Consider the following 25,824-nt stretch of genomic DNA (forward strand, 5'->3'; position numbering starts at 1 on the left):
AAAGCCCGGCGTGGCCCCCCCCCCCGGGAGGGGTTGGGGGGCGGCGTGTCCCCACAGTATAATGCCTGGGGTCTGCCCCTGAAGGGGCTCTGCGCCCTTGGGGTTTGTGAGGAAACGCACGGGGCTGTGTCCCCAAAAGGATTTGTGTCCCCACATCTTGTGAGGAAACGCACCGGGCTTTGTGTCCCCAAAAGGCTTTGTGTCCCCCCACCCACACCAGGCTCTGCATCCCCCCCCTCCCGAATTGCTCGTACCCCCCCTGCAGCAAGCATCCCTCAGGGAAGGCTCCAGGGATAGGGGTGCTGAAGCCAGTAACCCCAAAATTTCCTCAGGCAGGGGAAGCAGCCCTACATCTGCCCCCCCAGCAGGCTGCACCGGCTGAAGTCTGGGCTCTTGGATCCCCATCCGCTGCAAAACTATTCGTAACTTTTAACCAAAACAAAGCAAAACCCAGTTTATTTGTATTCCAAACCCATGTAACTGAAGAGAAGGACACACTGGGAGAGGAGCCCTTTGGCCTCCCAGTGGCAGCTGGTTGCAAAGCTTTTTTTTGTTTTATTCAAGTTGTTCCAGGCAATGCCCTGGCTTCAAGTGGAGAGCTGACATTTCGAAGCAGCGAGATGCAAAGCAGACAAACATCTGTGTCGTGGAAGTGATAACAACACAGCCCCGCAGCGGGGACTTGCGTACAGCCCCGGTTCTTACCCAACCTTAACCACAGCTCACCCAAGGCGCAGAAGGGAGGGGAAACAGGGACAAGGAAAGGCAGCCTGTCAGACATAACTAGTAGGTGTTAAAAGTGTGACCTATGGGACTCTGTGTCACATCAGATCTCAGGAACACCGATGTGTAGCTCCAAGAAAAAAGTTCTGTAATTGTGCAAGTGAGTATTGAAAGATCAGCCTGGCTTCTTAAGAAACCCACAAAGCTTTTTTACTGCAGGCAGAAACATAAGGAAAAGAAAATCATTTTGTGGTTAAGCCTAAGCCTTTCCAGAGCTGTACAGAGCAGCCTTTTTACACCACCCCTGTACCTGTTGCTGCTCACTAGCTGTTACCAGACCACGCCTCAGCAGCAGTGCACCATCATGACCCTTCTAGAAAACTTTACTCATCTGGGCAAAGATCTGTTAAACAGTGAAACAGAAAGCCCTTCCCGTCTCACCACCCCTCCCAGTCTCTATCACATTCTTATCAGGATTACCCACAGTTGGTATTTAGAGAACATTTATCTGAAAGTTAACAGCGGGGCTTTTCATCAAAGCTAGGGCTCTGGACTGGGCTCTCCACATCAGGGTAATTCCAACTCAAAAATTCTTTTTCCCCCTAACGTGCACAGCACTAAGACTGCAAAAGGCTGCATGAAGTAACGCCCTACCCTGGGTATCTCAAGCTTGAGAAATCTGGAGCTTAAAACCACTTGTGCTAAAGCAGAGGAAGGAGAAAGCATCAACACCATTTCATGCTCTGATAAATCTTAGCTATTTTAGGACTGAGAAAAAAATAAGCTTCTCAGCAGGGCCATGTCAAGACAGCTCATTTCCACTGACTTCACTGGGATTCCCCCCTGCAACAGCAGTGCTGTAAGGAACCTCAGGAAGGACACAAAGACCTTCCCAGCGGCAGTTGCCACTGCCACCAGTATTTTGCCACACATTTGCACCCTCTGAGCACCAGGGCCTTGCTTTGCTTAGTATCAAGGGGCCCCACTACAGACTTCAGAACAGAGTGAGATTCTTCCAACACCTCCCCCCTTTCCCAGCCACTGCCATTGTTTTCTCCTTGCTCATCACAACACTCACTGCTTACGGGCCTCCCTGAACACTGTGTTCCCTCTGAAGATATTGGATGAAGCCTATTACAGAAATGTCTCCATTCATCTCTGCTGTGGGGCCACTTCCTAAATTCCATCCCACAGCAGAACCTGAGGTGACCCCAGCCTTTCATACACTCAGAACTGCAAACCAGAAAGGTCTGGGACTCTCAACTACAGGCTTACGCACTTATCCAAGAGGCAGAGGCACTGGTTCAGCATTGTTAGTAAAGCAGCAACTCTTATTTCTTCTTTACAGTATTTATTGTACATGCAAGCCTATGGAAAAAACATCAAAAATTCCCACTGGAGACTTCTCTTGCTCAACCAGGTATAAATCACTTTCAGGTAAAGCATGTCCGTGTTACACTTCCAGTTAGGAAACAGCATTACGCAGCGGCTGCCTTCTCTTTGTAAGTTGCCATCATCTTCTTGATCTCAGCAATTGCTTTGCCAGGGTTCAAACCCTAAAAAGAGAAAGTTCTGGTGAGTTTAGAAATCAGCAAGTTAGAGTATCCTCCCTCACCTTGCTTCAACCCAAGTCACCATAAACTCACAGATACACCGCTACTCATAAAAACAGCTGACAGAGGAGGTGCTCAGCAACCATTTTTTAAAGCTGGAGCCCAGCCCAGCATTGCACTTCAAGCTCTGGCAGCGTACAGGATACTGAGGGCAGGCTGGGCACTGCAGCACGCGGAGCCCCCTGGGATAAGGCATGCTGATGCAGGTTCGCTGCAATCCAGCCTCGATGCACAAGGAAAGAGCATCCAGCCCGGGGTCAGACTGGCACTGCTCCAGCTGGGAGCAGGCACAGCTTGGAGCACACCTCCTCCACCTGGAGGCTGAGCCAGAAGCGCTTGAAGAAAAATGCTCTTTTGACTATAGAGGACTGGTTTTAGTCAGCACTACAAGGATCAGAGAGAAGAGTAAGTGGCTGAGTGATAGGAACTCTGAAGTTCAAGCAGGACTGAATTCAGGACTTCTAAGGGTATTTATTATGAGATGACTTCTGGTGGCAGGAAACTGCTTGACAGTGATAGCACAAGAAGTGTGTTTGTGTTTTTTTTTTCCTAACCTGAAACAAAAAAACCCTGTGTATTTGAGGACACTAGGGGAAGTAGGCAAGAATACCAAGTCACAAGATAAAAATGTTCCTTGTGCAAAAGGCAACCATGTCTTCCAAAAAAAAGTTTTTCTGTGAAACAGACATATGTCACATCACAGAGGCCCCTAATCCTGCGGCAGTGCTAGCAAAGCAAGCATGCCTAATCTCAAAATGAGAGTGGGGGATCACAACTACCCTGCCATATCGTTGCAGGGACAGCAGCAGCACTATGAGACAAAGCATGGACAGGAAATTACCCTGGTGCATAGCTCACCACGCAGTCTTACGGAGCTGATCAAGACAACAGCCAGGATTACAGCTTGTGAGGGGAAACGTGTTATTAACCATAGACGTATCTCTTAATTGACAGACCAAGCCCCACTGTGCTATTTCCCTACACTAGGTACAGCCAGATCTTCAGATTGAACCTTCACCTTTATCTGAACTACGTCTGACACCAGATCACAATACGCCACCCTAGACAAAAGGGGGATTATCGGCAGTCAGTGAATCACGTTAAATACACAGAAGCAGCAGGCAGTGCTCCTGACAAACACTTGTCAGTCCAGATCTCAAGCACCTTATTTTTCCACATCCGTGATCCACTCAAACATTTGTGTCCATATTACTTCACAGCTTGAGAAGAATTTTGCTTTACCACCAGGTGCAAGCAACATCTGACTAGAATATAACATGGCTAGCAGGAAAATGAAACTTGATTATCTGCCTAACCACAGGCCCAAAGTCATTGCAAGATGAGGAAGAAGCGCACTCTGATTTGGGAAAGGCTGCTCAGTTCTCAACTGAAATACGAGACAGAACAGACTTTCTGGGAAATGCCCTTACAGCAGGATGTCAGCATAAAACACATCCCCCAAAGGCGCTGAAAACTTGCCATAATCTTCTGTGTTACGCAAGTTGCACAATATATCAGGGAACTGCTGCTGCTGTTGGAGTGTAAGCTAGCACCGTGCTGGGGTTAAGCATGTTCTTCACAAGGCTAACAGCACTGATCAGACTCCGCAGAGGACAATCTTCCCTATACCATTCCTGGCAGCGTCCCTTGCATAATCACGTTACGGTCACAATCCTACAGTCTTGGAAACAGATGTTCCTGTGAAGTCTAACAAAAACTTTGCCACATCCTCTTGTACAGTCACTGTCACGAGCACAACAACTAACTCACTGTTTCAAAAGGTGAAAGAAACACACAAGCCAAGGAGAGCTCAAGGAAAACAAAAAGCAGGCATTTTCCTACCAGTTTGAAACAGGGTGCTTGGAAATAAGCCAGCAATCCCCAAATGGATGTATGCTAGAAGAACACATACCTTTGGGCAAGTTCTTGTGCAATTCATGATAGTGTGACAACGGTAGAGAGAAAACGGGTCTTGAAGTTGTGCCAGGCGTTCCTCTGTGTAGTCATCCCTGGAGTCAATCATCCAGCGATAGGCCTGAAATCAGTGTCATTTGACACACCAAATGATTCTTCAAGGTGAAGTAATCAGTGGGATATTTTAAAAGCCACACCTAACCCAGGAATTTTGGCCCAAGATGTGGACTACGTCATGCTGTCCCACTTGTGCTTGCAGATAGTTGTAGGGCTTTTAGCTGAGGAGTCCCTCAGCAGTCCCACGGGACGCACAGGCTCTGTCCTTACCTGCATCAGCACCGCAGGACCCAAGTACTTGTCCCCGTTCCACCAGTAACTGGGACAGCTGGTGCTGCAGCAGGCACACAGGATGCACTCGTAGAGTCCGTCCTGCACACAGATGAAAGACCACAGTCAAACCACTCCAGAAAAAACACGATGAAGCCTTTTTTTTTGTTTTTAAAGAGGGGATTTACACAAGCACGTGCTTCCCTCACCACTTTCCTCTCTAGCGGCCTGATGCAATCCTGTGACTCTGAAAGCCTTACACTGAAGAACTGCTGCTGGCAGAAAGCAAAACCTACACAAGGGTCCCTTGAAACAAAAGGCACACAATCCCTTGGCCCCTACAATATATATATATTTTTGTGATAATCAGAGAAAAAAGTAAAAACTGAGAACGAAGTGGAAATCAACCGATTTGCCTTGCTTCCAGCCTGTCCCAATGAGCGGCCAAAGAACAGAACACACGCACAAGCAATTAGCAATTCCAGGCCATGTTACACAAGCAAAATCCACCCAGGAGCCAGGGGAGAAGTGACAAGCTCATCACTTAGCATGTTGAGGGGATCCCCAATCACTTACAGAAGGAGAATGGTGTGAGTCTTTGGCCACTGTGTCCTTTCTACAGGGCTGAAGGCCTTTTTATTTTGGGTACTGACGAAATGAAAGGTAGATGTACGTGGAAGTACCACGGGGCAGAAAAGTCTCCCAAGTCTTATCTCAACCAATTCCCCAACCTAGAAGAGTCCAGTCTGGCTTAAACTATGTATCTGAAAGTTGTTTTTTTAGGACAAGAGTCTCACTTAGTTTAAAAAGACACACAAAGCTCCTGGGAACTTGTAGCAAATCTACTGCATTGTAAGGACTGCTCCAGTATACTTAGGGACTTGCCCAAACTAGTTAAGTCACAGTTTCCTTTTGCTCTAAATTTGTCTCATTTTTAATTGTAACATCGCAAACAGTTGACGATTTGAAGAACAACGTGAGAGTTTTTTGGTTTCCTTTGTGTCCAACAGTTTCTTGAGCACACAAGCTATTCCCAAAGCAAGAGGAAGTTAAATGATGAGAAACATCAACTTTACTAGTGGTCAGAAAGATTCACAGACAGCTCTTGCAGCTACTCGTAGCTTTGCTTATTTCTCCTTCAATGAGAAGGTGACTTCAAAGATGCTGCTTTATAAAAAGCGTGGGAGAATCCCTTTAGTCCTTACATATGCCATCAGATAACATTATGAAGCAGTGCAGAAAAACTAAGTATTGCCCTTGGATAGAAGCTATTTGAAACTAAAATCCTGTGGTTGTTAAGACTTCACAGCAGTAGTTGCATGGTGCTACTGATGTTCTGGGCACATGACAAGTCTATTCATCGGATGCTAACTTCACAGCAAACACACATAATGGGAAATTTTAAAACATCACTGCAGAGAATTAGGCTGCAGCTCATGTGTTTCCATTAAATCCCCTTCAATCAGCCTTCCTCTCTGTTGCTTATATTCACCCCTTTTACCGCTTGCCAAAATCTACACTGCCTGCCCACTCTGAGCCTCCTCAGTGGCAGCGCTGCAGCAATGATAACAGCAGAGCACTGACAGGCCGAGCTTCAAACTGCCGAGCGAAGGATCCATCAAGACAGGCCGGAGACAGAAGAGAAATCGCTGATTTAACAATACTTCCTGCCGCAGCCAAGGTAATCCAGACAATAACTTACCTGCACTATAAGCTCTTTTTAAAATACTATTCCCTCTCACCTCTTCAGATGGTTCCTTAGACCCCCCTCAGCTTTGCGCAGAAGCTTTGAACCAAGAACACCGAGTTCCCAGAAAACCCCTGAAAATAACGCAGCGCTCAGGACAGACACTCAAAGACTCTCACCAATATCATGCATGTCTCTACATCTGAGCAGGTTTAGCTTTTGCCATTAGTTTCAGGGCTGTAAAACCCAGCAAGTAATGACAAGACAGCACTGCTTAGCATGCTGCAGCTAGGTAACGCAGACAGTGCTGAGCTTGACAGCCTACATCCTGGCATCAGCTGCAGCGTCTGATCTCCACTGGAATATTACAAGTCTCTACCCATCACAATGTTTGTACAAACACACAAGTTTCGCGGCACAGACAGTGGAAATGAGGTCAGAGTCCTCAGCACAACTGTGTTCTGCATTTCATTAGCAAATGTTACCCCTAGCAATGCAGACATGCCATGACACTGCATTTCAGGGACCACATTCCACCCACATCAGGCTTTGTACCAGACAGCTTTGTCATTAAAGGAACTAGAAACTGTACTGCATTTAACCCTGCTCTTATCTGGAAGGGATTTCAATGGTAGAAAAGAAGGGTAACCAGTTTCTGACGGTCTTCTATGGACTGCAGGTACTGCTCCTTGCCCTGTTTCGACTCATCCTTCTTCTTCAGGTAAGGCTCAATGGATTTATACTGTGCATAGAAGTTACTCAAGTCCTAGAAGCCAAAAGGCAAAAAGATCACATTTATTAAGTGGGACTGATGTCTGAGAGACCAAACATCTGCTATCATTCAAACAGAAGGTGTTTTGTACCTCAACCTGCCGCATTCCTCCTAACGAGGCAAGATTTAGTCACCACTGGTAAGCAGACCCACCCAAGCCAGAGAGCATCAGCAGGAGTTAAGACGTGAGTTGTGGGATGTGATCTTGCTGCCATCTCCCAACATTATCCCTCCTAATCCAACCCAAACCCCACGCTGCCTGGGATGGTGTCACTCTTGGTCACAAGCTGAAGAGGGCAGATACTCACCGGAACAAGATCCTTCACCACATACATGTGGGGGAGAGGGTAGATTTTAGTGATCTTGCCCAGATCAGGGTCAATTCTTTTGGTGCAGGCCAGGGTGTTTCCGCCAGCAATGTTCATAGCACAAGAGCCACAGATGCCTGAGTGGGAGAACAGAACAAAGCATTAGATGTTTATTTACTCTTTTATCCCGATTGAGAAAGATCCTCTTGGCCCCAAACCTGCCCCTGGCTCGTCTTCCATTCTGTTGTCGTTAAGAACTCTCTACGTGACAAGGAAAACGCCAGAAGTTGCCACTGAGCCAAACACGTTGCTATTCAAACACAAAATAAATGCTGGAGTTGCTTTCATTAATGTCTAAACACATTCTCAGTGTTGAGCTTCCTTCCACAGCAAAACAAGTGGTTCAGACAGTTCATCACTTCACATCACGCATTAGCTGTACGTGCTACTTTGGGGAAGACATTGGGTTGGGGAAAACCTAATGTACGTGCTACTTTGGGGAAGACATGGTTGGGGAAAACATTCAGCTTTGCTCCCAAGTTCGAAATGTGGGCCTGACGCGGGGCAGCTAACGCTGGGACTGTAACACAGGAGGCAGATGCGTCCCCCACCAGCCCTACAGTTATGGTCAAAAGCATCCCTAAAGGTCAGGAGCACAAAAATAAATTCCCAAGGCAGAAGATTCTTTCTGTAGCAGGCTGTAGTCGTGCCATACACTGCTTTCATTAACTCCTAAAGGTGAGAGAACAGACACTCACACAACAAACAGCATATAAATAGCTCAACAAATGGATTAAGTGACACTGCTTGTGATCACCCGGTAATACAAGGAACAGATGTAGCCCAGGAAAGGGTAAGGTTCACAAGAAAAAACACTGCAGAACTGTCACAGATCCTGCTCAGGTCAGGAGCTAGCTCTGGCATCCAAATCAGACCGATGCCTAAGACGTTGCAATTGAAAGACAACAAGTGCTGAAGGGCGGAACTAATTTCAGAGGATTTGACACGCATCAATTGACATGAGTCAGGGAAACGCCACCGCTCCTCGCGCTGAGCGAGCCAGTCCTCCATGGCACCTGGGGCACTGGCAACCTTGCCCTCACTGCCAGGCGAAGACTGGCAATCGAACAAGGCTGTTCCCACCACGAGAGAAACAGTTACAAGCATTTCTCAGTCACCCTGACAAAACCAAGACAACTGGAGACTGCAGACATGGGCCCACGAGTAAGCAACACAAACACGTGATCAGTTTTTTTTTTTCCCCTGTATGGCAGAAAAGGAGAAGACCAAACCAGCCCAGCTTGAAAAATCTGTCTTCAGATTCTCAAAGAAAATTATGCAATTATGTCCAGCTGCTCAGGAACCGTGTCTGCTATCTAAACATCAGACACTGAGAACAACCACACTGGATAAAATTCCTCTGCCTGCTATGCAGATTCTACAGGAAACGGCTGCACTGAGGTATGCTTTTCACTTAGATCTGTGTCAAGATATCTGTGGGCATCAGAGAATTAGACCTAAATTTCCAGTACTTGCAAACCCACCCCATTAAATCAAAAGTCGTTCCATAAAGGCATCCTCCCTTCCTGCGTTTCCACAATCATCTTAAGCTCAGCACACCAACCTTACCCATGAATTAGGATTTTTTCTCCCCAGGGAAGAACGTCACCCGGACTGGTGAGTTTGAGTGCAGTTAAACAAATACGCTGATTTGTACCTGCCTGAGAACCAGCCGGGAACTCTTGCTGTGGAAAACCACCAGATGGCCTTTTCCTCAATCGTTCAGCTTAGTCAAAGGGCCAAAAAAGATTCCTGAAGCTATTCCTAGAAGTCATTCACACTCTTCCAGTTCCACCCCTACTTATTTCCTCAGTAGCACCACGTGAAGCAGCCCCTTACATTTCACTCCCGTTTGCCATGTCTTTCCCCCCCGGTTCTGCTGCTGTAACCTCTCTTGCTAAACTTCCCTACGCAGTCTGTCACTGGAGGGCAGCAAGATGAACAAGATTAGGACAGAAACAGGAATGACTGGGGCTGTCTGAGCACACTGCTTGCAGCTCGGCGTTGTGTGATTACACCCTGCGAACATGAGCTCTACCTTCCCTGCTTGATTCACTGAGGGATTTCATGGGCAACATCTGGAAGAGAAGAGTGGTACGCTGCGGTCTGCCCCGAAGTTTTCCACCGGTTACACACACACCGTCAGCGTTAGCTTTTATTTGGACAACAAGCAGTCAGTTTAGCAGTCTTAAACATCTTCCTTACCTTCCCTGCATGACCTGCGGAAGGTCAGAGTGGAGTCCAACTCGTTTTTAATCTTGATCAGAGCATCGAGTACCATGGGCCCACATCTATAGCAGAAAACAAACTCAGTGAACCTGTATAATTTCCCCCAGCCTCACTGCTTTATCTCTAGCACCAACTCAGAGCCACCTAAAAGGACTTTCATCTCAGATACAATTAAATATACATTTTGTTTTGCCAATCCCAGGCAACAAGATAGAGATCGCTCGATCAGCAGCACAACCCACCCGCCTGGGCACAGCGGCTCACCCCAGGGTCAGAGTGGGACAGGAGCCATTTATTTCCCTGATGCCCAGAAGATTTGGCTCAGCTGGAGAGGGTTCAGACAGCACAACTGGAAACAACGTGCAGCTCTACCCCTTCTCGCCTCTTAAGTCAGGTTTTGACAAGTCTGCCTGTCCTCATTAGTCACAAGAGGCAATGCTGCATGCAAAAGCAAACAAAACTTCAGTAATGTTATAAACGGCAGGCAACACCCAGAAATTATTAACTGGTGCAAGTCAAAGCAGCAAAGTTCGATTTCGCTGTCACGTGGTGCTTCAGCAGCGCTGCGTGGCTCTGAATCTGAACGCTTCAGGAAGGGCCTGAGGTGAATTCCTCCAGCAGGAGCACAGCAGCAGCTGAAGGAAGTGAAGGCACGTGTGCCCCTGCCAAGGTTTCTACACCACAGGGCAGACTGTACCCTTCTGTGGGATCATGGAAAAACGCGAGCTTCCTTGGTGTAGCTACCCCAGTGTGCAAGCTGGAAGCTCAATACGAGCAGCCGACGAGAAGCAATTAAGTGAGACAATAAAACTTCCACCTTATCTCCAAGGTCTGGGACTATGAGCCGTTCTTAAAACTGCTTCCTTTTGGAACACGCCCCCAAATTTGCCGTATAAATATAGCTCATTACAGCCACGAATTCACCGAGGTCTTCAACATCAATCAGTGACCAAGGTGAAACCTCACAGAGCCACAAAACGAAGTGACCATTGTATTGCTGACAGCTGCTGAGACGCTGGCATTCAGGGGACAATTGTATTTGTCACAGCTGTCACCGCGGGGTGAGGGAGGGGCAGCAATCCCACCTGCTCACAGCAAGATTTCATTTATCAAGAACTAACACCGGGCCTCTCCCACGTTGACGTGCTGCGTAACACGGCCGAGGCGCTGCCTCCCTGACTGCTCTAACGTGGTTTTAACGATCCCTGAGGCCTAATGAGACTTCTGACACCTTCAGCTGTCAGCTCCGAACCCTCTCCAGCACCCTGCGTTATCGCCTGTCAGATAACGTGCGTGCACACGCGGCCCTGGCACACCTCCCTGCCGGGGAAGCTGAGCAGCCCTCTCCCTAATCAGGTGCACTCACTTATTCAAATCCACCTCGTACGTCTGCATGCGGGGCTTGTCCCCAGGCTTATCGGGATCCCATCTGTAGATGGAAAACTTCTTGATGCGTGGCGCGGCCGCAGCAGCTGTCTGTGCTCCCCGACAGATCTGCATGTGAACAGCAGCAGAAGGGCCCTTAGGTCCCTCTGGGCAGCTTTTAGCCAGCAGCAAAACGTCTCCAGGCTGTGCGCTCCGGGGCTAGAGCTGCAGGGTCCATCACTGGGTTTGCATTCGGGCACGCGTGCAGAAAGCCCTTCCAAGGATCTGCCAGAGCGGCGCACCTTGGCACACCTCTGTCCTGGGGCTCTCTCCTCTTACAAGAACCAGGGGACACAATCCCAAAACTAAAGGGCAACCCTGAGGGCTGTGCCAGCCCCACAGCTGCCCTGAGAGCCGCAGCCCTCCCCTGCCCTGCACTGAGGACCCTCTCCTCCCAGCGCTCCCCCAGGAGCCCCTCTCCCCTGCAGACCCCCTGTCCCAGCTCCCCTCTCCCCAGTTCACCCCACAGGCTGCGTCTTTACTGCTCCTATCCCCGTGCCCAGCCCTTTACTATCCCCTCCTGGACCCCCTGCATCCCTCAGCCCCCACCTCCCCCTCAGAACCCTCCCCAGCCCCCCTCCCAGCCCTCTTCACCCCCAGCCCCTCCCCAGCACCCAGACCCCCTTCCCCTGCTCCTTCACGCCCCGAGCCCTGTTCCCATCCTTTGCTGCATCTGCCCCCCCCCACGGCCCCCCAACTTCCCCCCAGACCCCTCTTCCCCCCTCCTGCTGCCCCCCAGACCCTTTCAGCCCCCCTCCAAGCCCCCCCGCGCCCCCTCTGGCCCCCCAGACCCCTCTGCCCTCCTCCTATCCCCCCCAGACCCCTCCTCGCCCCTTTTTTCCCCCCCCAGACCCTCCCTGCCCCCCCCCACGCCCCCCCCAGACCCCAATGGCCCCCTCCTGCCCTCCAGCTCCCCCCGGCCCCCATCAACGCCCTCCCCCTCCCTCCCCACAACCCCGAGCCCCCCCCCCAGCTTCCAGACCCCACCGCCCGTCCCCCCCGCATCCCCGGGGCGGCTCCGGGCCCTCACCGGCCTGGGCCCGGCCCGCAGGAGCCGCGCGGGGACGCCGCGCCTCAAGGAGACTCCCACCACGGCCGCCGCCATCTTGGCGCTGCGCACTTCCGCCCCCCGGACCGGAAGCGGAAGGAGCCGCCCAGGCCGACAAAGGGGGGAGGGGGGGGGGTAGTGTTGGCCGCCATCTTGGGTGTGGCGGCGGGCGCGGGGAGGCGCCATGTTGAGTGTGGCATTGCGCTGTGGCATAGGGGGCTAGCGCTGCCCGTCCCCCCCCCCTTTTTGGGGATTGGCAGAGCACGACGGCCCTCCTCGTGCTGAATCCCCATCCTTCTTCCTTTTTTTTTTTTTTATTTTAATTTTTTTTTTTGTTTCAAAGCCTCAGCACTGGGCCAGGCAAAATGGTGGGTGCCAAGATGGCGCCCCCGCCTCAGCCTCCCCCTGAGCGCCCTCCTCTGCTTCTCTCGCCCTTATCCCCCCAGTTTTGTCACGCTCCACCTCGTTTCCCACAGCAAATTTATTAGTTAACTGAAGTGCAAACAACACACGCCAAAAAAGGCGGCCACGGGCCGGGGAGGTGGCGGCGCGGCTATGGTGTGGCGTGCCACCAGCAGAAGGCAAAGGGCCGGCGCTGGACGTTGGTGCCGCAGCGCACCTCCCCGAGCCGCCCGTGGTACGAGGCGACGTCCTCGAGGAAGTGGCACCGCAGCCCCAGCGGCTCCAGGAGGCTGCGGACATGGTGCTCCAGGCAGCATTCGCCACCCAGCACTGGGCCGAAGGGCTTGGGGATGCCCAGGTCCTTGGCCAGGATGATCATGGGGACCTGTGGGGTGACACAGGGGGCTTTAGGGGTACCCAGCAGCATCCCCAGCTTTTTTTTTTTTTTTTTTTTTTTTAATAGATTTAAACCTTGCCATTTCACCACTTTGAAAGGTTTTCACCTCAAAGCTGTTCGGGTTAACCCAACCATGAGCAACATGCATCAGAGATACAAGGTTACAGCCAACCTTTGCTGTTGACCAACCATAGTCAGTCTGCAGAGCCTGGATGGAAGTATTTTCCCTTTCTGGGCAGGAAAGCACTATGCTTTTTTGGACATCCTTAAGGATGGGAGGATCATGGTCGTAGGCTTAGCTATTTTTCCTCTCCACATCTCAAAACACACAGCCACTGACTGGAGAGAACGCGAGGAGCAGGGACACCTCTCACCATGTTGGGGAAGTACGGCATGGCCTTGCCTTGCTTGTCAAGCTTGAAGAGCGCTGGCAGGTCGATGATGTCCTCCTCCATCAAACCCAGCTCCTTCTTGAGGATGTCCCTGTTCCAGTCAATGCAGCGCTAAAAGGAGAGGAGAAGAAGGGACTGGGGGGACAGGCAGGCAAACAAGGTTCCCCCAAGTGGCCCTTTGGACACTCTCATGCAGGAGGAGAACATGCCAAAATGCAATACCTCCTTTGAAAGTTCGTGCCACCCTGGGGCTGTTATCACAAGAAATATTGGTTATCGTCAGAAATATCAGCTGTACCTGAACGTACTGATTCTGCTGCACCATAATGTTGTTGGAAAGGACCTTGTTAATGGTCACTCGTTTTGTGTCCGTCCCCGAATACCCTACAAATGCAAACCCCGATGGGTGAAATGGATGCCTGCAGAAGCCTGGCTTAAGATGTGGCACAGATTTGGAAAAGTTCCCCAAAATCCCAGTTTGCTGAGCTTGGATTAAGGTTTTGGCTTAAGGTTGAGGTTGCTGGGAATCCCATTTCTTAGCTTACTGGGAAACCAAGCAAGAGGGAAAGCTTTGCCTTTTTCACAATATCTTCACCTGACCTGGAGAGCATTGGAAAGTTTGTATCATCCATCCTCCTGATGATAGAGCTAATAGGATAACAGTTTCTATGCTGTCCCAATTCCCAGCTCCATACGATCAGAGGTATCCCCTCCACAGAAGCCACCTCTTGTTTTGGGACGTTCGGCTCCTAGGCAGATAGCATAGTCCCAGAGGGCCCTGTGGTGGCATGGATGTCCTTTCCCGACTTCATTGCAGACAGATGAATATTATCCCAAACAAAACCTCAGTCAGAGGCTGCCCAAACTGGCTACCAGTCCAGAGTGACTGAAATGTCTTTGGGGTGACGTGAGACCCCCAGTTGTGTCACTCTCCACTGGAGCTGGTATTTACAGAGATGCTCCATCCCACCCCACCAGCATCTCCTCTGGGCAGAGGGCTTTATCTCTCACATCCCACTCACTTTCCCAAAATAGGGCTCGAGGGTGGGCAGGCATCCTGCCCAAGGACAAGCATGCCAGTCCCTCTTGCCAGCCTTGAAGGGCAACGGTTTGGGAAAATGTCCCCCTTCCCTGTGCCCCCAACACCCGAATGTCACTCCAGGCATGTTGGGTGCTGCCGCCCTCAGGCTGCCTCACCCTACATCAAAGCTCAGCCTTTATTTTAGGGACAGGGATCAGCACGCTTCCACCCACCCCAGCGGGATTTGCACAATTCCCCCTGGGTTGCCTGCTGCCCCCTTGCCTTTGAACATGGTGGCTTCGCCCTGGCCCTCCTTCTGCTTCTCCCGAAAGAGCTTGTAGCACGCTGTGGGGCTGGCCATCAGCATCCGAAATCTCTGGGACAGGTGGGAGGGAGAACGGTCACTGAAAGGGGCTTATCCAAAACCATTGCATTTATACCCCTCCCTGGGGAAGCTGCCCTTGGAGGCTTGTTTCTGGCCCTTTGCAAAGAAGTTGAGGTTAAATTCTTAAACATAGAGGTCCTTGCTGGTATTTAATGCAGTGCTAATAAAACACACCTGAAGGAGGGTGATTTACTACTGGTGTTGAAGGGAAATACCTAACCCAAGGGATCAAATGCTGCTGGGGCTGCCCCAGGTGGGAGGGATGGGGCAGGGGGGCAACTGCAGCCTGGATGCAGCGGGGTCCAACCCTGCCCACCACCCCCCTGGTGGGGTGCATGATCCCTGGGGAGGGCAGGGGGAGCGCTGTGCTGGCTGTGTTGGTATTTCAACCTCTGTGTGGATTTTTTTTGTCTCCAGGCGGGTGTCACAAGGCAGGGGGAAGTCAGGGAGGATGGAGCAAGTGCTGTGATGCCTCACGAGCAGGCAGAAGAAGCAGCATTAAGCTGTTCCCGTGCCACTGGGGGAATCAGTCTGAGCCCTGTGGGTGTCCCAGCTTGCTCTGGTCTTGGTGATCTCTTCTACAGGGGCTTAGCACAACCTGGATGAAGGCAAAAGGAGGGTTCCTGGTGTGTGTGTGCATAATGACTCCTTTTCTGAACCATCCTGCCACGGGTTTTCCCCAGAGGGAACAGTCTGTTTCTCAGGGGCTAGCTCTTTCCTACATCTTTTTTCCCCCTGTTTCCAGCCCATCTGGGAGATGCTGAGCAGCAGCGAGCCCTGGCCAGCTCATATGAGTCTCCCTTTGCAGGCACCTTTTCCCTGATCTCTTGGGGTTGACAACAGCTAAGAAAATCCCTTCCTGCGTTCAGAGCACTTCTAGGGGCACGGGAGAGAAGCCAAGCAAGCACCAGCTGGGGCTGTCAAGGAAATGAGCTTTGGGATTTTCCCTAGAGCTGACCCAGAGGGATTATCTTCCCCGAAGAGAAACCACAGAGCAGCAGAAGGTTTCAGGGTACCTTTGTGTCGGGGCTGGGCACAAAAGTGACAAACTCGTTGACGTGGCCCGTGGCCAGCCAGTCAGAGTAGAGCTCCACGGGAGCCTGCACTTGCTGGGCGAAGAGGAAATCCCGCACTACTCTGGTCATCCTCCTCCCTGCGGGTCTGGGGGCAAAACGACCCCCGAGAGGGGTGTAAGAGGAGTAAATATTTATCCATCCCCACATGCATGCACATAGATTGCAGCCAGGGTGGAGGAAAGGAGGGAGGGAGGAAATGAGAAAGTGGAGATGGAGCAATGGGGTTGGGTGCACCCCCTCCATAGAAAGGACAAAATTTGGCTAATGAAGGTGCCTAATGTGAGTTTTGGTGGTATTTAGGGGCACCCGTGGTTCCTTTGCATCCCCAATGTGTGCTTTTCCCATCTCTTACGTGGGGAAGCTGCTGCCGATGAGGATCCTCCCCAGGGGGAACTCCTTCCCTGCCACGGTGACGGGGGGGCTGACCTCCAGGTTGCCAAAGGAGTCGAGGCTGGAGACGGTCTCAAAGAGGGGCTCTCTGCTCACGTAGCCAAAATCAGGGCCCTGCAAAAAGAGAAACTGCCGTGAGCATTGCCATGAGTCCATCCGTGCCCTTATTCCTCCCGCTGGGCCTGGACCTGCTCTGGTGGGTGAAAATAGCAGGGATGGGGGAAGAGGAAGAGGCAGCCCTAAAGGCAAAGCAGGGAGATGAAAGTCTCCGGGGCATCTGGGCTCAGCAATAAATGGCGAGTGCCAGAAGCAGAGTTGGAGTATGGAGTTCAGGAGTGATCTCTGCTATCTCGCAGCTGCTTTTTAAGTGTCCACGTTAAGCTAATTAGTTTCTGGGGCAGCCCCGAAGCGGAGTTTCTGGATGGCTGGAGTGGAGCAGGATGAGCTCTGGCCCTCGAGGGTAAATCCTCCCCAGGCATAAGAACCACCTGAAGGGCTGGGCTTCGCTTAAATCCCATCTAAGCCTGATTTTCAGGACTGAATATATCTGAGATTTGAGGTGTTGGGAGATTAACCCTTGGTGCCATGTCTGGAATATGCTGAGTGAGAGATTATAATGCTAAAAACAAGGTGAGAAAGGCACTAGGGACACAAATCCTGCCTGTCCTCGCTCTCTGTTTCAAGTCGCTGTGGGTTTGGAGCTCAGGGCTGCGCAGCCCCTCAGACACAATCCGATATCTGCTGTTTTTCATTAAACCTCAATCCCTTATTAGTGTCGGGTTTCCTCGGGGGTGCTTCAATTGAGACAGGTTTCCTGCAGGCTGTCTCCCAGTTCACTCGGGCGGGCACGGCGGTGTTTGCAGTGAGTGGATTTGTCCTCGATGTGCTGCCCTGTCCGCACCCAACCTGCACTGAGCCATCCTCCTGCCTCGGCAAAGCCCTCGGGGTTGCCCCAGGGGGACAGAAACGCAGCAGGGAGGTGGGATGCGGTTACAGGCAAAAATGTACGGGTTGGGAAAAACAAGCGAGAAGACCCAAAAGTGTGAAAAAAGTGGGGAAAAGCGATCTAGGAGGCGCTTAGAAAAATAAAATTAAAAAAATCAAGGGTGTTCGGAGAAGCTGGGAGCTGCAGCAGGGATTGAGCACGAAACACCTGCTCCTACCCATTTCAATTTAATAAACACCGGGGCCAGCGGAGGCTCAGCTGTCTGAGCACTGGTTCACCCCAGGTTTGTGGGCAGCATCCGAGCCCTATCAGTTCCAGCTGGATTTTGAGGGGCTAATTCCCCGTGGTTTCCTTTTTCCCTGGTGCAGGGTCCCCGGGGGCTTAGGGCTTGGCTGGGCGGGAGGAGGACCTGCGCTGCCTTTGGCTGCGTGGTCCTAGCTGGAAAATGAGACTGGAGAGATAGGGCTGGGGATTAGGGGAGGCTTGAAAGCAGAAATCGGTGTATAGCATGTTAGCAGCTCCAGAGGCCAAAATTGCTCCTCTGAATACGAAGCAAAGCAATTCCTAAGGAGGGCTGGTAGGAGCTCAGCTTATTCGCAAAGGAGTGGATCAGCACGGCATTCCCATCCTGCCCGATAAATCCGGGACTGCATGCACTGCTGGCATGAGGAATGGTGTCCTTCAATGCTTTTTTAAAGTGAGGAACCTTCCCCAAACTGGCATGCAGCAAAAAAAAAAATAAAAAAATAAGTGAGCTGCCAAAATACTGCTGGGGAGCAGAGCAGGGCTGGGCGTACGGGGCAGGGTTTGGTGGTTCCCCAGGGCTGTCCTGCCCTTCCTGCATGGTCAGATCTCAAAGGGATCATTCAAAACCTCATTTTTTCCACGCTTGTCTTTGTGGGACTCTCCTGAAATGCCCTGGTCAGGGTCACTGCTCTCCCAGCAGCTCGCTTCGCGTGCCCTGCCCTTCGCCTTGGCAGCCAAGCCCTGTGGGGAGGATTTTGGCAGCCGCCTGTGTCTTGCTGTCTTTCGAGCAAGTAAATCGACTCCTCTCACACGTTCCTTTCCTCTTCTGCTCGAGCGCTGAGGCATAGCTACATGTGCAGAGGAGGAAAGGAGAAACCAGCCCGCTGAGACTCCTCGTTTCGCAATTGGAAAACTTAAGGGCTAGGATGTGGTTTCGTGGTGGGGCTCGCTAGGACAGGTCGCTGGCTGGACGTGATGGTCCTCAAGGTCTTTTCCAGCCTGAACGATTCTGTGGCTGCTCAGCTTTTTGGGGTGAAGGAATGCACCCCTTGCGACTGCCCTGCTCTTACCAGCAGCTCCTTGATGGGGGCTCGCTCCAGCCCTCTGTCCTGCGGGGCGTCCAGCACCACCGGGAAACTTTTCTGGGGGGCCTGGGTGTAGCCGAACTCAATCTCATCCTAAAGCAGGGAGAAAAACCCATCAGGGAGGGCAGGCTGTGCCCCCCAGCCCGGTGCCCACCTACCTGCATCCAGCGGTCCCCGCGGTTGATGTAGCCAAAGCAAACCTTCAGGTCGCAGCCGGCCTTGTTGACCAGGTTCTTCACCTCCTTGATGAAGAGGTAGTTGTCCTTCATGCTGGGGGAGCGGGTGGTGGGAGGGAAGGGATGGAGAGCTGCTGGAGGACGGGTGGCTGGCCCTGGCACTCTGTCCATCTCCCCCCCAGCTCGGTGACCCCATGGGGCCAATGCCGATTTGGCCGTGGAGGTCTCGTCCCTCGGCCCTTACCTGCAGACGAAGACGTTCACCGGTGCCAGCGTGTTGGGCGTCATGATCCACGGTGCCACCCTGAACACCACCGTGTCGGTGAAAATCGGTGTGTGGGGGATGCCCTGGGGGAGGCGAGCAGAAATCAGGGCCCTCCCACTCCCCATTTACCCCTATCGCCCCAAATACCCTACCCTGACATCATTTTTGGGGTAAACTAATGGTCTATTCTCCATCCCTGTAACCTCGGGCTGTTGCAGCCTTCCCTCTTTCCCCTTCCCCAGAGCCCCCGACCTCAGCCAGGGTCTCCAGGAGGCTGACGTGGATGGAGACCAGCCCGGGGAAGGAGTCGTCGGGAAAGCGCAGCCCCTCGACGAAGAAGTTGAGCTCGGCGGCCCCGCCAGCGTGCTGCACGGTGTGGCACAGCTTCCTCCGGCCCAGCACGTGGACGTAGCGCTGCCCGAAGAAAGGGTCTGCAAGGACCAAAAGGAGAAGACGGGTGATTTCCGAAAAGCTGTGGTGGTTTCTAACCCGTCCTGCTTGTGCACGAGGTGTTTCCACCACCCCCTGTGCCAAAGCTTCTCCTCTGCTGGTGGAGGAAACTTCATCTGGCAGAATGACCCTAACGCAGCTCAGGTGCTTGCAATTTTGCATTTGTGCACAAGATGGGTGGGCAAAACGTCTGAGAGCCTTTTCTGGGCTGGAGCCAGCATTGCAAAGATGTTTCCATGAGGTTTCTGCCCTGGAAGCCCCCCAGACCTCCCATGGGGTAGCAATGCCACAAAGCCCTCTGCTGATGGATTTAATCCCATGTTTAAATGTGCTTAGTGGCACGTTTCTGGGCTGGATGAGTCCCAGGGAATAAACCACCGTGTCCACAGCAGGGAACAAGGAAGGGAAAACGTGTCTTAGAGCATGTTGCCTGGTGCAGGAAGCATCAGGGTGTCAGGACACCTGTGTTTGTTTTTATTTTTTAGTGCTGCTTTGCTGGGTGACCTTGGGTAAACGGCTTCACCACGCTGCGCCTCTGCTTGCGCATCTCGAGTTTACCATCTGATAAAAGACTTAGGGCTGGAAAAATTTGGGGAAGGGATGGTGAGGGCACAATGTGCTTCAGAAGCACAGTTTGAAGAACACGGAGAGGATGAGGTCGGTATGGGAAGACAAGAGCTTGAGATGACAAAAGCCTCGTGAAGTGGGAGAAGGGGCAGAGGAGGCAGCGATGGAGAAGGACTTACTCTGCACGTGGAAGACCCCAACTTTGTCGGCATCAGAGACGGGAACGTAGAGCACGATTTCATACCCCCGTGGCAGGTGCTGTGGCCCTTCAGTCCTCAACACCATCCGAGACATATCCAGCAAATCTGGGGGGCGAGCGAGAACAAACCTGGGCGCAAGCTCCGCCAACCTGTGCACTCCTGCCCTGCGCCAAGCAGCGTGCCCTTTCCCTGTAACCAGCCTTGGCATGCATGCTGGAAAAACAGCCTGCGGTCCTGCTAGCAAGGCTTGTGGCTTGTGCTTTGAAACTTTTTTTTTTTTTTTCCCCTGGCACAGCCGGTCCCTGGCCTCAAAAAGCCGATGGGCACTGGCTTGGCGTGGTTTGGTTTTCCAGGAACAGGCGGGTATTCCTGGCTGCCGGCCGTGCGCCTGGCCCCAAGCATCCCTTGGCCAAGCCCTGCCGTCAGCGGCACCTCCGCTGTTTTTTTGGCTGTGCTTTGTGCCCCTGCTTGACCTTGGGGCGATAATTAAAACAAAATACGAGGACAGGAGCATGATCCCGCATGGGGAGCTTACTCAGCAGCTCAGCTGAGTCAGAGCAGAGAGCAGCCAATTCCCAAGCAAGCCTTCATGCCTGAAAAGATTAAAGAGGGGGGAATAACAGCGTTTTTGCTTATTTTTTTGAAGCGGAGCTGGGCTTGGGACTGCGTTACCTTCTTTGCTGAACACCCTTTCGTCATCGCAGTCTGGCGCAGGACTCAAGGGGCTCTCCCTGTCGCAGCTGACCAGCAGGATGGCCCCGTGTCCCTCGGGTCCCCATGTCCAGCTGGCCTGAAACGCCACGCTGGGGCTCAGCGAGGCGATGGGGACGCAGCAGCTGGGATGCGCTGGCCTCCTGCAAGCCCGAGGACTACCCATGCAGGGAAGGGGCAGCGGTACCTTGTTGGGATTGTTCTTTTCCACCACGCCATCCCGATCCGCATCCACATCCAGGGAGAGCCCTGGAGGGCAAACCCCACTGTCAGATAGGGTGGGTTGGGTGTGCGCACGTGTCCCCCCCGACCTGGCAAAGCTGTCCCCTGCTCAGAGGGATGCTGCATCACGGGAGCCTCCCTACTCACCGATGCCGGTGAGGAAGACCCCAGCTTGATCGATGGGCTGCCCTCCCTCTGCGTAAAAGCTGACGATTACCTGGAAATACCCAAATTTGTCCGCTTGGGGAAGGATGCTCTCCATCCCCAGCCAGGAGGGGGCCCGGTGCCCAGCACCCCGATTTTTACCTTGTTATCGTTGACCTCGGTGCTGGCCCGGCTCATGCTGAACCTCAGGACCATCCCCTCGTCCAGCGGCCACCGCGTCCCGCTGGGTGCTGGCCCCACCTCGGCTCGGCCCCGCGCCAACACCTCCACGCTCACCCCCTCCGTGTGCTTCACCCCAAAGGCCACCGCCCCGGCTGGGGCCGCCCTGCAAGCACCGCGCTCTATTTTCCGAGGTCTGCACATCCGGCACCCAAAAACCACCAATTCCCATTACGATTCGGCTCTCCACCCAAAACACAGGCTGGCGTCTCCGTGCTCACCGCTGCCTCTTTTCTACCTTTCCTCACAGCCTGGGAATGTTTGAGGTGCCTTTTTTTTTTTTCTCTTTTTTCTTTTTCTCTTTTTAGGACAGAACATGCTCTTGTAGAAAAATGAGTGTATTTAGTAGCAATCAGTGCAGATTGCCATTAACTCTAATTACAGCCAAAGCGTTCAGTGCCACTGGAACCAAACTTGGTTTGCACTTCAGCTGAGAAATCTGCGTTATTTGCCAGCTGAGGCAAACCCAGCATTTCCCAGCTCAGTGTAGCAGCATTCCAGCTGAGCTGGAGGATTTTACCATGGGAAACTCTCATTTTTTATTTCATTCAATCCCAATCATTCAATCCCAAAGCATCGCTCCCAGTCCAAAGTGCTTTTCTCTGAGCTGCTCCGTGCATCCCCTTTGCCTCTCCTGTCCCTAATTTCCCCATCTATCCAGGGTTATTATTTTTGGGTTGCTTACAGCACCCAAAATCCAGGCTCCCTTTGAGCACTGACACCCGAGCGCCCATGCTGGATCACCATTACAGCATCATTTATTGGGTTTCTGAGTGAGGGCAGCACTGCTGAGCATCGGGGGAAGAGGAAATCTGAGAGTCTGCCTGATGCTGCCTGGGCATTTCTTAAATTGCTCAATTCTGTTTAATTATGCATGCAAAACTGGTTTGGTTTCTGGGCTTCGGGAATCCCACTGGGAAGAGATTTGACCCGGAGAGGAGCCAGATGCACTGTTTGGCTGGAGTATCGAGGGCAAGATTTGCAAAAGCAGCTGGGTGAGCGCTGGGATGAGCCATGAAAGGAGCACATCACCTTTTTTTTTACTTTCAATTATCTTGAAGGGTAGCGTTAGGCTTGTTTTAGAGGCACAGGGGCAGTCCTGTGGGGCTTGCAGGCTTTCTGAGGACACCGATTGTCACCAGATCTTGCTTTCCTCCCCTCTCCCAGCTGCATCACCTCCTTTGCTGTCTGTCCCCATGGCTCCTGCTCGAAATGCCCCGTCCCTGCTCATCCCTCTGTTCTCCAGCAATTTTCTGAAATAACACTGCATCTTTTGACCTCAGGTGGACCAGACTCATCACCTTTGCAGACCCGTACGTATGTCATGCAGCAACTGATGCTTCAAACTTGCCCAGGATTTGCAAAGCCTGGGGAGGATTTGTGCCGATGAACTGCATCAAATCCTAGAGCTGGGGCTTTTGGGGGGAACAGAAGGAAAAACGGGGACGGGAAACGTGCATGGGGAGAAATAGGATGAGGAGCAGGTAGGGTTTCACATCCCACTCACCCGTGGACATCGACGGCAAGGCGGGTGCCCAGCACGCACAGCGCCTGGATGCGGCTCCCGTGCTGCAGCCGCAGCGTGCGCTCCCCCAGCATCTCGCTGCCTGGACGCCCCGATGCTGGGCGCGCACACCCCGCTGCCTGCTGCAGGAGCTTCCTCCTCCCCTCGTCTTCCTCTTCCTCAGCCAGCCCCGCAGCAAATCAGCCCACCTTCAGAGCTCGCAAAGTCTGTGATGATGACTGTGTGCCCCCACCCTGGTTTGGAGGGAGGGGGCGGTTGGATTGGACCCTCCAAAGCCCCAGGAAAATGATCTCGGGAGGGAGGGAAGGGATGGAGAGGGAGGGCAGCTGGCCTGGTGCCCACCCTGTGCCAGCCCCATGCAAGCAGCTCCCCCAGCTGTCCCCGTCCCCACTCCCTCCAGCATCTCCCCAGACTGTGATGAGCAGCTCGGTGGGGAGGAGGATGCAAGAGAACCTCGGAGGTGTTTTTTGCCGTGCTTTTGGATTCCCCTGGCGTTTGCAACCCTCTCCTCCTCCTGTGCCCCTTTTCTGCTCTCTAGGGAAAACCTCTGCCCGCCTGGAGAGGAACAAATCGAATTTCCCAACCCTCGGGCTAGAGCAGGATGCTCTTTGCTTCCCTGCTTGCTTTCAGCTCGCTTCCCTTTGCCTCCACGCACGCTAGCGTGGGGAAAGCCGTGGTGGTTGTGCACAGCCGGCGCCCCACTTGGCGCCACAGCAAGGCGCACCGGGAGCCAGCGCTGCCCACGCGGGCGTTTGCATTATTTATTAGCGCCGAGCTGAATATTCATGTTGGAAACCAAACTTCTGCCCCAGATTTTGGAATAACCTGCTGCAAGCAATTAAAGAGCGAGGAGCAGAAATGTTCAGTTTGATCTTCCCTGTTTGTATCCCTTTTGGGCTTTTCTTTTGAGCTTTCTCCTCTCTCCGTGACCAGGGCAGAGGAAATGAGCTCAAATCCAGTTTCCCATCTGAAGTGGATCCCTTTTTTTTTTTTTTTTTTTTTTTTTTTTCCCTGTGACCTGAGCAAACAAGAGTGAAGACTTTGTATTGCTGAGCAGATTGGGAACACACACACACAAAAAGGCAGAAAAAAGGGCAGTTAGGGGGCATTTTGCACATGCAAAAATGAGGTTTGTGGCAAGAGGGAGATTTTATTAAAGGCTGTGGATGTTCTCTCCCAAGAGAATAAGAAGTTATAAACACTTTGCTGTCAGGCTGTGCTGTCGTGGTCAGAGCAGCACTGCTGCTGTGCATAGCCAGCCCAGGGGGGTGCATTAAGGGACCCCCAGTTTGGGTGCCCCAACCTGAGCTGAGTTGCCAGCAGCTGGAAGAGGCTCCCTCTTCTGAAAAGCGTCGTGGTTTTCCCCTCATCCGTTCGACTCCAGTCTATTCAAACCACCAGCAGTAAGAAAAACCAGTGAAAGAGGAACCAGAGAGAGAAATAATTGGGAAAAAGAAACCAAGGCCACACGATGTTTGCACAAGCAGGCTCCATTTACCAGCTTTGCGCCATGTGAGACTTCCTTTTTTTTCCCCCCCAAAAACATCCCTTCCCTGCAAGCAACATGTGGGATGGGATGGCCTCGGCTCCTCGTGCTCTCCTGGGACCCTGTGCTGGAGACACAGGTGTAAAATCCCTGTTTCAGAAGAAAATAAGCAAAGCAGCTTTTCTAATACCATTTTCACTTCCCAGTTCCTTTACTTGGGGATTTAGTATTTCATCTGCCAGCAAGGAAAAGAAATGCTGCTTAAATCCTTCTTGTGAAGAAAACAACCCCAACCACCTCCCATCTTGCAGAAGGTTCCCAAGGTCACGCCATCAATTGAGGTTTTTCAAGTCAGCAGGAGCGTTTCTTGCTGCTCGTGGTTTTTCTTGGGTGGCTCTGGCTTGGGCTTGGTACACCACCGTGGGACCTTGCAGCAACATCAAAGCGGGGAAAATCCTGGACTGGGGCAAAAAGAGAGGAGGGTGGCTGGGTTGCAGGCAGGGGCTGATTTCCCAGTGGGATTTGGATGCTGCCACACTGGTTCTTGTCTTTGAGGGATCAGTTGGAAGGAGGCTGGGGTCTTTCTGAGCTTTCTGGAGTCTTTGGAACTCAAGTAGGGTCTTTATTAGGCTTTGGGGGTCTTTGCAAGCCTGCTGGTGTCTTTGAAAACAGGGCAGTGTCTTTGCAAGGCTTTGGGATTCTTTGAAAGCCTTCTGGGGTCTTTTCAAGGTTCCCACTGTCTTTTCAAGGCTTTGGGGGTCTTTGCAAGCCGTGTGGGATCTTTCAAAGCCTCCTGTGGTCTTTACGAGCTGTGTGGAGTCTTTGGAAACTATGCGGAGTCTTTGCAAGTTTTTTGGGTTCTTTGCAAGGCTTTGGGGATCTTCAAAATATTCTGGGGGTCTTTGCAAGTCTCTGGGGGGTCCTTGAACGTCTTAGGGTTTTTTTTTTTGCAGTTTTCTTGGGATCTTTGGAAACCATGCAGAGTCTTTGGAAGTCTCCATGGCTCTTTGGAAGGCTTTAGGGTTCTTTGCAAGCTGTGCGGCTTCTTTGCAAGCCTGCCGTGGTCTTTGCAACCTTACTGCAGCCTTTGGAAGACTCACGGAGTCCCGCATCCTGCGTGGGGACAAGCGCGAGGACCTGCCTGTCCCCATTGCACAAGAGGCACTGGAAGCTCAAACTCACTCAGTGCTGTTCCCAACGCAGGCTTTGCTCTGTGCTATCGGGCGGGAGATCGGCCCCGGTGAAGCATCACGAGACGTGTGTGCAAATATAAGCACGCGCACGCTGATGTCTGGAGGCTCGTGGTTTCGCAGCTATACTTAATCTGGTCAAAGGAGTTCTCTGGTTTTGAAAAATCAGATTAGGAACTGCTCTGCGTAATCCTCCCCGCCG

The 25,824-nt window shown here is 52.2% G+C and overlaps 2 protein-coding genes across 2 annotated transcripts; both read right to left on the bottom strand.

Moving 5' to 3' along the window:
• Positions 1-2,054: 2,054 nt before the first annotated feature.
• On the bottom strand, positions 2,055-12,228 carry SDHB (succinate dehydrogenase complex iron sulfur subunit B). Its single transcript, XM_068658530.1, has 8 exons — positions 12,089-12,228; positions 11,000-11,127; positions 9,610-9,695; positions 7,345-7,481; positions 6,914-7,030; positions 4,578-4,679; positions 4,249-4,371; positions 2,055-2,279 (listed from the first exon to the last, which is right to left on the bottom strand). Exons 1-8 carry the CDS (start codon positions 12,161-12,163, stop codon positions 2,202-2,204), a joined length of 846 nt encoding a protein of 281 aa, XP_068514631.1. The 5' UTR covers positions 12,164-12,228; the 3' UTR covers positions 2,055-2,201.
• Positions 12,229-12,577: 349 nt separating this feature from the next.
• Positions 12,578-23,854, bottom strand: LOC137843479 (protein-arginine deiminase type-2-like). The gene is made up of 16 exons (XM_068658758.1): positions 22,929-23,854; positions 21,344-21,527; positions 21,185-21,254; positions 21,003-21,064; positions 20,777-20,894; positions 20,084-20,209; positions 19,140-19,318; positions 18,867-18,970; positions 18,605-18,716; positions 18,432-18,539; positions 16,132-16,283; positions 15,720-15,864; positions 14,601-14,694; positions 13,596-13,681; positions 13,280-13,408; positions 12,578-12,893 (listed from the first exon to the last, which is right to left on the bottom strand). The coding sequence occupies exons 1-16, from the start codon at positions 23,018-23,020 to the stop codon at positions 12,660-12,662; spliced, it is 1,995 nt and encodes a 664-aa protein (XP_068514859.1). The 5' UTR covers positions 23,021-23,854; the 3' UTR covers positions 12,578-12,659.
• Between the last annotated feature and the right edge of the window lie 1,970 nt (positions 23,855-25,824).

Source organism: Anas acuta, chromosome 22, assembly GCF_963932015.1.
Source record: "Anas acuta chromosome 22, bAnaAcu1.1, whole genome shotgun sequence".
NCBI classification, from domain to species: domain Eukaryota; kingdom Metazoa; phylum Chordata; class Aves; order Anseriformes; family Anatidae; genus Anas; species Anas acuta.